Raw genomic sequence first — 13,444 nt, forward strand, 5'->3', positions numbered from 1 at the left:
GGGATTCTGCCCTATTCATTTCTGTATGGCCAGGCAGCACCTAGCCCACTGCCTCTGAAACATAGGAAGTGCTTAGGTATGTTTTGGTCAACAGTTGAGAGAATGAATTTGTGAATGAGTGAATGAGCCACGCTGGGACTTATGAGAGAGTGTCCGGGCAGGTTGTGTCGTATTTTTTTCTTCACTTGGCTTTCCCAGTTACCGGATAGAGTGGGTACTTGGTCCCTGCTGTCAGCTGGCGGATTGAAGATCCTGATGTGGATTGATTATGATTTACTTTGACCTTGGGCTTATTAACATTTACTTCATAATGGATTGTAAATGTCAACAAAAAAGGCTTTTTCTTCTTTGAAAGGCGGAATTTTTTTTTTTTTTTTGAGTTGAAGTCTCGCTCTTGTCCCCCAGGCTGGAGTGCAATGGCGCGATCTTGGCTCACTGCAGCCTCCGCCTCCCGGGCTCAAGCGATTCTCCTGCCTCAGCCTCCCGAGTAGCTGGGATTACAGGCACCCGCCACCATGCCTGGCTAATTTTTGTATTTTTAGAAGAGACGGGGTTTCACCATGTTGGCCAGGCCGGTCTCAAACTCCTGACCTCAGGTGATCTGCCCGCCATGGCTTCCCAAAGTGCTGGGATTACAGGCATGAGCCACCGTGCCCGACCTGAAAGGTGGATTTCTAAAAGCTTTCCTTCTGATGACTATGTACTTCTCTGGGGAGAGTGGGGACTTTTAAACATTTTATAACCTCTTTAATATAAATAGGCACCCCAGTGTGATGAGGGGAAATGTCTGGAGTGGGTGGTGTTAAATACACCTCCTACCCCTGTCTTTAGCATCCCCGCAGATTTAGTTCTTTTTGTCACATGGAGTGTTGGATTCCTATGTTCTAACTGAAGGCAGGAATCAGGACTTTTCCTGTTGGGAGTGTTAGTGGTGAGGGTGAATTGGGGGGTTTCAGGACAGCCAATGCTGCCTCTGCTTGGGCCCTGCTCTTTGAAAATGGCTTTTGTCTCAGTTTACAGTCTTTGGATTCTGTGAACTGCCTACCTTTCCCCACTCCTGAGTGTCCCATACAGCCTAGGATGGAGATGGACTTCTGAGGCTAGTTCTATCCTGTCTCACTGAGCAGTCACTTTGCTCATGATTCCATGAGAGGGCAGTAGGATGGCAAGAATGCATCTCTTCTTGTCTCCTCCCTGCTCTCTTGCTTTCCAACTTAAACCCACTTCAAGTCTATTACAGGCTGAAGAGAGAGAGGTTCATGGAACTGACACTGAACAGGGCGAGCAAAAGCCAGGAGGCTGAAGGGTAGTCGAGCAGACTTTATGTGGCCATGTGGTGCTGGTGAAAAGCCCATCAGTGGATCAAAGTAGCAGGAGGGAGCCTGGGCTTAGAAATAACAGGATGATGTCAGTGCGATTGGAAAGTGCTAACAACACCGGGGAGCTGTGCAAAGAATTGAGACCAACTGGGCAGGAATGAAATCTGAAAAATAAATTGGACTGATGATCAGCTTGGTGGGGGTCTCTGCAGAACAGGGTCAATGCACAGACATGGGTTCGGTTCCTTGGCCTTCCTGCCCTGTCCCCTGTGCTGTGTGGATTATAGGGGTCCTTGTCTTTGTGCTCTGGGCAGAAGAACCTCAGGGCTTTTGGGGGATATGTTAAATATTCATGAAATGATTCTTTTAAGCTCTTTCCTGCTCTCTCCTCCTGCAGATGGGAAGGTCTTTTTTGAAAAAGCAGCAGAAATGTGCCTTGAAATACTCAAGGACCTGGAGCTGTGAAAGGAGGAGACAGAAGGAGTGTGAGCAGGGATGAGCTGAGGGCAAAGTTGTGCTGAGACTGAGGCCCCCCGTTTTCCTGCACTTCCCACAGAGCCAGGGCAGGAGACTGGATTTCGGTGCCCAGAGTGTATACCTGGTTGGAGCTTCAGGCCTTGGGCCAGGAGACAAGGGGCAGGGGCCAGGTGAAGGGAGATGCTCATGGAGTTGGATAGCTTCTCCAGACACTCAGCTCATGTACATCCATTTGTGGATAATCTACAACAAATGCTTCACCTCCCTCTGCTTTCCCCACCCTCGAGGTGCTGTCCTGCGGTTGCAGTTAGTCAACATGGTGCAGAGCATGCAAGGTCGTTTATTTTAATATTACCTGTGTTTTACTGTTTTAGGTAAGGCGGACTAGAATGAGCCCCATCATGTGAAAATTTTCTTGTGAAGAATTTAAGCATACAAATTGAGCTGGGCCTAAGATTATTGCAATTTGGCTATATTCTCTCATGTGTAAGAATGGGAATCTCTCTCTTTTTAATTTTTATATTAAGTTCATGGGTGCACGGGCAGGTTTGCTATCTAGGTAAACTTGTGTCATGGGGGTTTGTTGCACAGATTATTTCATCCCCCAGGCATTAAGCCTAGTACCCGTTAGTTATTCTTCCTGATCCTCTCAAGGATGGGAATCTCTACCTGTGTCTTGTATTCTCTGATTTTTGATAGGTTACTTGTTTTTCCGTCATCTTGAATGGTTAATTAATAGCTAACATTTGCTTAGCTATTTTTCATTTAATTAGCACTGTAATAAATATAGTCTAATCCCTGTATAACCATGTAAAGTAAATATTACATCTCCTTTTTGCAGGCTAGGAAGGGAAATGTCAACTCCTATCTTTGCATGATACGCTTATTCATGTTTAGCAATTTGGTCAACAAACCTTTGCTAAGCACTTATTATGTGCTAGAAACTAAGTACTGAGGACAATAGGGAGCTAATTTGGTGAGGCAAATAGATAAGGAAATCAGCAAATACAATAGCTATTAAAGTAGATGATGGGGAAGGCTCATCTCAGGTCAGCTGACCTAGGGATCAAGGAAGGCATCCTGGAAGAGGTGATGTGGTGAGGACCAGTGGGGAGTGTGTCAGGGTAGTGTGTGTATGTGTGTTTTAGGAATTGCATGGCAAATTACTAAATTATTGTGACGTTTATCCACAGGTGGGAGGAGAGAGTGTCTGAGGGTTTGGCTGGAGGTGAGCCGTGAGAGGTAGGCAGGAGCTGGGCCTTAAGGGCTGTGGGCGAAGTAGGAGTTTAAATTTTATCCTGAAGGCCATAGGGACTATTTATGGTCTGATACCTCCTTTGCCCTCACGTCTAAGGTGTATTGGTAGGCAGCCCTCTTAGGACCAGGTTTCACTCCCAACTTCAAGCCGGTGGGAGCCTTTCTTTAATCTTGGGATAAGCCTGGCCAGGGTGGATTGGCCCTGCTTGCCGAGTAAGGGGGTGTGGTTGGCCTAACACCCTTTGCCCACCCCAGGCAACTCCCACCTCCTTCTTGGAGGCCTTAGAACCCCACAGACTGGATATGAGCTTCTGCTGAGTATGGGCCTTTGGTGGTATAGAGATGAGAAGGCCATTAGGCTCAGCCTGAAGCTGCTTCACTTGAAGAGGAGAAGTGTGTCTTCCTTCTCTTAGCCCAGTGGTCCTGGCAGATTTATTCCATACTGGAGGTTAGGGATGCTGGGAGGGGCAGCACTGGCGGGTACCCACATGCATGCTGCCAAGGCGTGAGCTTCCTTTGTGCCTTCTCTACTTCCCCTTCTGCTCTTCTTTCTGGTACAGGGTTGGGCCTAATGACAGTATCACCACTGTGTCTAGTGGCCTCTTTGCTTTGGGCAGTCAAGGCTCATAACCAAAGCCATTGGGAACATTTCACTTTTCTCAATATTAGCTCAGTTCCTTGAGGGCAGGATCCATAGTTTGGCCATATTTGGATTCCCAAGGCAGTGTTTGACACATAGAATGTGCTCAGTGAATGAATGTGTAAGTCTCATTATATAACGTAAGTTAACATTCGTGGGACACTGACAGTGTGCCAGTCACAATTCTGAGTTTCTTAACTCACTTGATGAGTGCTGACTCATTTACTCTTCCCAACGGTGCTCCCTATGAGGTAAGCACTGCTACATCCTGGTATTTTAGCAAAAGAAACTGAGGCACATAGAAGTAAATAATTTGCCTAAGGTCACACATCTGTAAGTGTGGAGCCAAAATTTGAGCCTGGGCAGCCTCTGTCTCCAAAGCTGAGCTCTGAAGGACTCTGCTTTACTGACGTGTGTAATCATCCCTAGGAAGCCTGGGTTAGCTTGTCAGTGGGCTATCAGGCTTGCAGGGAGAGGGTCATTTCTTTGGGCACAGCAGACACTTGAACAGAGCATCAATAAATGCCGTGCTTAGGGCTTCTTCTTGGACCTCTCCACTCTCTAGTCATCATGATCCTTGAGTCTTCAGAATAGGGAATCAGGAAGTCTTAAAAATCCCTCATTGGAAGTTATTCAGTCTGGCAGCCCAAGTGTTAGCACAGATGTTTTCCAGGAGGAAGACTTCTCAGCCCAAACCCAGCAGAGATCACTGGCTGTATTTCCAAGGGAGGGTTTTCTTTTTCTCTTTTGACCGACTCTAAGGAATTTAGTGGAAGCAGCTTTGGGTTTTTACTAGTTTTTAAAGTGAGGTTTGTATGTGAGGAGCAGGGCGTGGCCACTGTACAGATGCACTGCTCAGATCTGCTGTCGAGAGACCCTGCCAAGGGGAGCTTAGCAGATTGACAGCCTCCAGCACTGCCCTTTCTATCCACCCTGCTTCATGGGAGTGTTTCCTGTGGTGATGAGCCACAACAGGGGTCTGAAAGCAGAGCCGTTTCTGCAGATACGGGACTGTTCTCATGGCAGCCTACTAGGCGACTCTGCTGGGCTGACCAAGACTTTCCCAGAACTGGAGAAAGTCTGGAGCTCTGCTCACTTCCTTTATCCTTTGTAGACATCTCCCTTAAATCTCTTGCACATCTAACCCTAACTTGGCATCTGCTTCTCAGAGGACCCCAGTCGGCAGTGCTCGGTGAGGATGCTGTCTCCGAGGCTGCTGCTTATCAGCATGTACCCGGGAGGCTTTAGCACGAAGAGCACTCTCCTGATAATTTTCCCCCTGCTGCCTATTAAACAGGAAAAATAGAAATTTGAGACTTTGCTGCCTTTCTCTCACATGATGATCCATCATCATCTTAAATAAATATTGGCTTTTGAGTCTGCAGTCTTATGATGTGGCTAATGGGGCTGGAGCAAGACAGATTTATTACTTGAGGATATGATAGGTGGTGACAGAGTTGTATCGTCCAGTGTAGTGACTTCCAGGCCCACCAGTGGATGGGGATCAGCTTGGGTATATCCAAATTACTATAGAAATTCCGATTCTGTAGATCTGGGGTTGAGTCAGGAATCTGTGTTTTAAAAACCTGGGTGGGCTGGGTGCGGTGGCTCACGCCTATAATCCCAGCACTTTGGGAGGCTGAGGTGTGTGGATTGCTTGCGGCCAGGAGTTTGAGACCAACGTGGCCAACATGACAAAACACCGTCTCTACTAAAAATATAAAAAAATAGCCAGGTGTGATGGTACACACCTGTAGTCCCAGCTACTCGGGAGGCTGAGGGACGAGAATTGCTTGAACCCAGGAGGCAGAGGTTGCAGTTAGCCAAGATCGCACCACTGCACCTCAGCCTGGGTGACAGAGTGAGACTTCATCTCAAAAAAATTAAAAAAAAAAAATGTAAGAACTGCGTGATTGATAACCACTGGGGCAGAACTCAGGCACTGGCCTGTGGGAGTCAGGGAATAGCATTTCCATCTTGCAGCATGTCTCAACTCCTTTTGCACATTACTTATGTCTTCCTTTTGAACATGGTCTGTTGCTCCCTAGGAGTCTCTAAGAACAAGCCAGCCAGAGGAGAAGGATGTTTCTCTGGATTCAGCTGCTGCCAGTCCCCCTACTCCCTGCAAGCCGTCCAGCCCAGGTGCAGACAGCAATCTGAGCAGTGCTGATGGCAAAGGGCGACAGGGAAGTGGGGCAAGACCTGGGCTCCCAGAAAAAGAGGAAAATGAGAAGAGTGAACCTAAGATTTCCAGGAATGTGGTGACCCCCAAGGCAGACCCTAGGGGCAATGACCCTGCCGAAGCCTCTGAAAAGGAGGCACCAGAGGACACAGTAGATGCAGGAGAGGAGGGTTCCAGGAGGGAGGAGGCAGCCAAGGAGCCAAAGAAGAAGGCTTCTGCTCTGGAAGAGGGCAGTTCAGACGCCAGCCAAGTAAGTCACCGTATCCCATAGGCAGGGGTCGACTGTAGCCCTCTGCTACTCTGTTCAGCCCTGGGCAGGATCCTATCCCCACATCTTTATTACTGAGTCAGGAGCTTCATTTGCGTGTCCCTGCACTGGGCTGTCAGCATCAGCCAGAGCCCTTAATTGTGACAAATATGCCCAGGCCCAGCAGGCAGTAAAATCCGGAATGAAGCTGCAAACCTGCTGGCACTCGAAATTGAGAGCAGAAATTTGCTTTTCCATTGGCACCCTCCTGGAATGTTCATTTTCTTTTATCCTACTTCCTTTCCTGCTTCCTACCTCCCTCTTGTACTTTTTTTTTCTTCTGTCTTTTTTGAGACAGGGTCTTGTTCTGTAGCCCAGGCTGGAGTGCAGTGGCGTGATCTTGGCTCACTGCAGCCTTGACCTCCAGGGCTCAAGCAATCCTCCCACCTCATCACAGTTCAGAGTGCTTTTTGGCAGAGCATTACCTCAGCCTCTTGAGTAGCTGAGACCACAGGCATGTGTCACCATGCCCAGCTAAGTTTGGTATTTTTTGTAGAGACAGGGTTTCGCCATGTTGCCCAGGCTGGTCTCTAACTCCTGAGCTCAAGTGATCTGCCTGCCTCATCATAGTTCAACGTATTTTTTTTTTTTCTTTTGATATAGAGTCTCACTCCTTCACCCTAGCTAGAGTGCAGTGGGGCAATCTTGGCTCACTGCAACCTCTGCCTCCCAGGTTCGAGCGATTCTTGTGCCTCAGTCTCCCGAGTAGCTGAGACCACAGGCATGCACCACCACACCCGGCTAATTTTTGTATTTTTTAGTAGAGATGGGGTTTCACCATGTTGTCCAGGCTGATCTTGAACTCCTGAGCTCAACCTCGATCTGCCCGCTGGGATTACTGGCATGAACCAGAGTCTGGCTCCCCTTGTACTTCTTTTTTCTGAGACGGAGTTTCACTGTTGTTGTCCAGGCTGGAGTGCAATGGCATGATTAGCTCACCGCAGCGTCTGCCTCCTGGGTTCAAGCTATTCTCCTGCCTCAGCCTCCTGAGTAGCTGGGATTACAGGTGACTGCCAACATACCTGGCTAATTTTTTGTGTTTTTAGTAGAGACAGGGTTTCTCCATGTTGGTCAGGCTGGTCTCGAACTCCCGATCTCAGGTGATCCACCCGCCTCGGCCTCCTAAAGTGCTGGAATTACAGGCGTGAGCCACTGCGCCCGGCCTCCCCTTGTTCTTCTTAACATCAGTTTGGGGGCAGTCATGGTTGCAGCAGTCTGAGTTTCTATAGAGAGAGAACACTGTGTGTTGTGGCGAGGTGGAGGTGGGGGTGATTGGGGCGGTAGGTGCCACATTTGGCAGTGTTCTGCCCCAGCGTAGGTAGATTAGGTGACAAGAAGCTCTTCTCATCCATGTTTGTGGCTCTCTCTGAAAGATGCCAAGACGTGGGAGTGGTTGCTTTGGCAAGGCCAGGCCAATGACCAAAATGGACAGAAGTAAGCTTGAATGGGGAGATCCTTTGGCATTTTAGATTTTTCAACCCTTAGTCCTGTCCCTCCTCCAGGTCGATGGTGAGGGAATTCATTTAAAGAGCTTGTATCCGCCAGGTGCAGTAGCTCATGCCTGTAATCCCAGCACTTTGGAAGGCTGAGGCGGGCAGATCACTTGAGGTCAGGAGTTGGAGATCACTGGCCAACATGGTGAAACCTCGTCTTTACTAAAAATACAAAAATTATCCAGGCGTGGTGATGCGCACCTGTAATCCCAGCTACTTGGGAGGCTGAGGCAGGAGATTGCTGGAACCCAGGATGTAGAGGCTACAGTAAGCTGAGATGGTGCCACTCCAGCCTGGGGTATAGAGTGAGACTCCATCTTGGGGGAAAAAAAAAAAAGAACTTTTATCTATTTCCTAGGAAAGATGCTCTCCTTCTGTTTTTTAGGATAGCATCAGACTTCTGTACTGCCACCTTTCTAACCATCTCCACTACTCTTGGCTCCCCTTACTTGTATAAGTCCTTGCTGATCTAATTCAGAGTGTGGTTGTCTCTACTCAGTGGGCTGCCCAGCCCCAGTAGGGGGGAGGCTGTGCACATGTCCAGAGAGAATGACGGCGTCCACAGGCCTCCTTTAGATTTTCAAGAAGAGTGGATTTCAGTTTGGCCTGAGCCCTATATTGGTACCACAGCCTGAACAGAATTCCCTGGGTAGGGACCATGTCCCTTTGTGCTCTGCTCTGAGGGATTTCTCTGTGTCTCTCTTTCTCTAGGAACTGGAAATTAGTGAACACATGAAGGAACCTCAGCTCTCAGACTCCATAACTTCTGACCCCAAGTCCTTCCATGGCCTGGTGAGTTCAAGATGAGGGCAGTAGAGTGGTGGCGAAGAGCATGGATTTGTGAGTCTCTAGGGTTAAGTAATTTGCCCAGCATCACACAACTTGTAAGTGGGAGAATTTCAAACTCATGCTTGAGTCTTGTCTAGCTCCAGCTTCTCAACCCATTAACTAAGGGTCATACTTCCTATTTTATAGGTTTGTTGTGAGAAGAAAGGCAGAGAATATAAAATGTTAGCATATAAACATGATTAATGTAATTATATATATAATAATGTTAAAATGTTAGCTATTATTACTCTCACTGTTGTGTGAGTTCCCTGTGTGATCATGTGAATTGCCATCAGCCTAGGAGGTTAGAGACTGGTGTGTTTGTGTTTATGGGATCACTGAGCTGTGGTGAGGACAGTCCCCAGGCTCAGGCCAGGAGGGATGCCGTGGCTTCATTTCTAAAGTTAAGGCTTTGTCTTGGAATGCCAGCATCCATGGTTTCTTTGTCCCAGACCTTCTACCCAGCCTGCTGTATCGTGGTTTCATTTGCCAGGTCTGTACCTAAGGGGAATAGTTCAGGGTGCTTTTTGGCAGAGCATTACCTCTAGAAGCCATCCTCCATCTGTTTGGAGGAGGCAGATCAAAGGGAAGGGATTAGTGGGAGAGGGTCAGGGATGAACAGTAATGATATGAGGGGGGTGCAGAAGAATTAGGAGGCTGTGTGTGCTCGCCCCTCACTGAGCCGTGGGCTTAGGAGGCAGATGGCAGCTGCATTAAGTGAAGTAGAACTCAAACTGAAAGGAAAATGTCACCAAAAAAGAAGAAAAACCCACAAACTAGAAAGGGAAGGTAAAAAGTCGTTGTTGGCAAAAACTGTCCGTGAAGAATCGCCATGTCACAGATCTCTCGGAAGCAAGGGAGCTGGCTCTTCTAAAGCAGTCACCCATGTGGAGAAATGTGCCCATCAGCATTTTTCTTCTCTACGGAAGTAGATGGAGGAGGCTGTGGACAGCAGGACCAGATTTTGTCTGGGCGTCCCACCATTAGTCAGGGCTGATGTGACAGAACTGTCCCCATTAACATGCTATTGGGCAGCAGTCCTTCACTTAGCCCAGCAGGGATCTTCGGCTCAGAGAAGGTGGGATCATGGGCCTGTGGCAGCCAGAGGACAGCAACAAACTGGCACCAGTGTGGGCACTTGCTGCCTGTCCCAAAGAGAAGCCAGTGCAGGAAACACCACTAATTAACTCTCATTGTCCAGGTGGGCACCTGTATGGAAAACGGATGGAACGAGCTGGAAAGGGCCCACCAAGGCTCGTTTCAAAACTGCCCACAGGTTTTCTGGGGATGCTGGCATTTCTTCTTGTGCCTAGTTGGGCACCACGGAGAGGGAGAGATAGCCGGAAAGTGACATCCTTCACAGCATGTGTCATGGAAAGAGCTTGGGCTTTGCCGTCAGTGCAGGGCCCCATCTGACCCTCAGGTCCCTTGCTTATCAGCTGTGTGGCCTTGGGCTAGTTATATGTGCTCTCCAGCCTGCTTCCTTATCTGTGAGATGAGGGAAAGAGTTTTAGTCTCACAGGGTTATTTTTTCCCCATAATTTTATTATGAAAAGTTTCAGACATATGGAATAATTTTAAAAATTGTACAGTGAATACCCACATACTTACCATCTGTAGGCCACGGTTAACATTTTACCATACTTGCTTGATCACATATCTTTCCATCGAGTCGCAGTGTTATTTTGAAGATGAAATTAGTGATGTTGAAATGTTTGGCACAGAGCTGGGCACATAGCAGACATCTTTCTGGAAAGTGGAGTTGGGGTAGTGAAGAGGCCTGGTGGGTGTTGACTGTGACAGAGGCAGAGCTGACCTTTGCATCTCCACTGTCTCCAGGACTTCGGTTTTCACAGCCGGATCTCAGAGCACCTGCTGGATATCGATGTGCTTTCCCCGGCCCTGGATGGAACTCGTTGGCAGGTGAGTCTCTCTGGGTGGTGGGCTGAGCTGGGGCCTCATTTTTCCTCACAACCACTTTTTCGGATGACCCAGGACTGAGCCCTGCCCATCACAGGCTGCATTTCTGGAAGTTCTCTCCCTTCTAATTCATTAAGGCATGGTCCTGACTGCCTTTCATGGGGCTTCTGACCATTCCTGCATTGTTGCTATAAATTAAAGCTCTCTTCCATCATTTATTTATCCTTTTATCCACTCATTCAGCAGCTGAAGAGTGGACTGTCTGCTCATGTGCAAAGCGCTGTGTAGACTGTAGATTTCAAGGCACTTCCCATCCTGGCCCATTCGTCCTCTTTACATGCCCAGCCCACCTGCTGCTCACCAGCTGGGTCTGCTGCTCACCATCCCGGGGCACACTCTCCACCTCCACCACCCCTCTGCCTGCCACTCTGCTTTCCCGTTTTTCCCAGCAAGCTCTTTTTCGGTCCTGGAGGTTCACCTCTGACACCACCTCCTCGAATGGGATGAATTGTTCCCTCTCTTTGCTCCACTTAGTCCCTCTTGTTTTGTTTGATGGTTGTTTGTCTGTCTCCCCTGCCGGATGTAAACTCTATGTGGGCATGGATGGTGACTGACCCACATGGGGTACAAAGATGACTCAAACACAGATCCTGTCCTTAGGGAGCTTCAAGCCAAGAAGACTTTTCTTTTTCTTTGTGGATTGGTTAGAAGAGCAGTTCTGGCACATGATCTCTGTAAGTTTAAGGGAACATTTGGTTTGGGCAAAATGGAAATTTGTTGGGTGAAACAAACAAGATGTTTAATATGAACCCAGCCTTGGAGCCTTTAGTGAAATGTGTGCTAGAGGCAGGCTAGAGTTTTCGGGCCAGTTGCGTTTGAGCCCCACATGTTCCTCTCAGCTCTGGCTGATAAAACCTTTCTGGGCCACTGTCCAGCCACCAGGTCCTTGCTGGATCTTGGTCATGCTGTTTGCAGTGCTAGAGAGATGTGAAGGCACAGGCAGAGGAAGGTGGGATTAGTCAGGAAAGGTTTGGAGGGGGCGAATTGTGGAGCTCCTTTGGCAGTAGGTGAGTGGGAACGTTACCGAGTCAGTGGGGTGGAGGTAGATCCCATTGCTTGGGGTCCAACACCTGGCCAGTATCAGAATTACTTGGGAGCTTGAGAAAAAGACAGATTTCTGGGTCTACCTAAGACCTGATGTGGCCAGCAGCCTCTTTTTGGGCTGTGCCACTTGCTATAACGCAGTAGCAGGACCTGACGTGGTTTTGGTTCTCACGAGGTGCAGCCTCTTGAGGTGGCCATCCCTGGCAGAGGAAGCCCTAAGTCAGCGGTCCCCAACCTTTTTGGCGTCAGGGACCAGTTTCTTGGAAGACAATTTTTCCACAGATGGGGTCGGGGGCATTAGATTCTCATGAGGAGTGCACAACCTAGATCCCTGGCATGCACAGATCATGATAGGCTCATGCTCCTGTCAGAACCCAGTGCCACCGCTGATCTGACAGGAGGGGGAGCTCAAGTGGTAATGTTTCCTTGCCTGCCCACTGTTCACCCCCTGCTCTGCAGCCCAGGGGTTGGGGACCTTTCCCCTAAGCTATACCTTGTGACCTGCCTGTCGTGATGTGGGTAATGGTACTCAGCATGGCTGACTGAGTAGCCAAGCCTTTGCAGGCTCAGCCTCCAGCTGTCCACCATCTCTGGGGGTGGAGGGGTCGAGTTGGGGAGGGGGAGCTGGAGGAGAGAGCAGCATGGGACAAAACGGTAGATGCCATCCTCTGTCCTTCCTGTGCGTTCTTGCCCATTTTGCCATATTCTCCACTTCTCTCTCAAGGGCAGGACCAGGGCAGAGGGCTGAGCTATACTAGTTTCTGTTCATTTAAAATATTTTCAATGCAATTTAATTGAGATATAATTGACATACAATAAACTGCACATTTATTTGATACGTTTTACCATATTGTATACCTTCACAACCATCACCACAAAAAACGATTATAATGAATTAGACATAATACATTTCTTTTTTTTTTTTGAGGTGGAGTTTCCCTCTATCACCTAGGCTGGAGTGTAGTCGTACGATTTTGGCTCACTGCAGCGTCTGCCTCCTGAGTTCAAGTGATTCTCCTGTCTCAGTCTCCCCAAGTAGCTGGTACTATAGGTGCACACCACCATGCCCAGCTAATTTTTCTTTTTTTTTGTATTTTTAGTAGAGATGAGGTTTCACTGTGTTGGCCAGGCTGGTCTCAAACTCTTGACCTCAGGTGATCCGCCCGCCTTGGCCTCCCAAAGTGCTGGGATTACAGGCGTGAGCCACCGTGCCCTGCCGACGTAATACATTTAATAATTAATTAGAAAAGTGATTATAAAATTATTTCAAATAATACGGAAGATCCAAGTTCTCAACTTCCTGTAGCCTTACACAGACAGGGACTATGGATAGTTTCTATTCACATTTTTCATGTGCCTTTCCAGAAAATTTTCTGTGTACATATAAGCATATATTTATTTTCTACTTGCTTATCTTTTTTCTTCCCATAAAAATTGTGATTGTGCTACCTAAACTGCTTGGCGATGTGCTCTTTAAATTTGAGAATAGGCCCTTGACTTATTTCTTTTTTTCTTTTTTTTTTTTTTTTTTGGAGACGGAGTCTCAACTCTGTCACCCAGGCTGGAGTGCAGTGGCGCGATCTCGGCTCACTGCAAGCTCTGCCTCCCAGGTTCATGCCATTCTCCTGCCTCAGCCTCCTGAGTAGCTGGGATCACAGGCGCCCGCCACCACGCCCGGCTAATTTTTTTTGTATTTTTAGTAGAGACAGGGTTTCACCATGTTAGCCAGGATGGTCTCGATCTCCTGACCTCGTGATCCGCCCACCTCGGCCTCCCAAGTGCTGGGATTACAGGCGTGAGCCACCACGCCCGGCCGGCCCTTGACTTATTTCTGAGTTATTTCATATAGATCTACCATATTTTTGTTGGCTGCACAGTCTTCTGCTGTATGAATACACCATGGTTTATTTAACTGAG

The 13,444-nt window shown here is 48.2% G+C and overlaps 1 protein-coding gene across 7 annotated transcripts in view; it reads left to right on the forward strand.

Moving 5' to 3' along the window:
• The window catches only part of LOC103248558 (centrosomal protein of 164 kDa), an 86,212-nt gene that overhangs the window by 37,891 nt on the left and 34,877 nt on the right, over positions 1-13,444 (forward strand). For 6 of the 7 annotated variants that reach the window (XM_073021321.1, XM_038005151.2, XM_008021013.3 and 3 more), the window contains 3 exons: positions 5,742-6,125; positions 8,387-8,467; positions 10,343-10,426. In XM_073021321.1, coding sequence (XP_072877422.1) covers positions 5,742-6,125; positions 8,387-8,467; positions 10,343-10,426 — 549 coding nt within the window. The remainder of the gene's footprint in view (positions 1-5,741; positions 6,126-8,386; positions 8,468-10,342; positions 10,427-13,444) is intronic. The other variant, XM_038005155.2, reaches the window with a different exon arrangement.

This window comes from Chlorocebus sabaeus, chromosome 1, assembly GCF_047675955.1.
Source record: "Chlorocebus sabaeus isolate Y175 chromosome 1, mChlSab1.0.hap1, whole genome shotgun sequence".
Taxonomy (NCBI): Eukaryota; Metazoa; Chordata; class Mammalia; order Primates; family Cercopithecidae; genus Chlorocebus; species Chlorocebus sabaeus.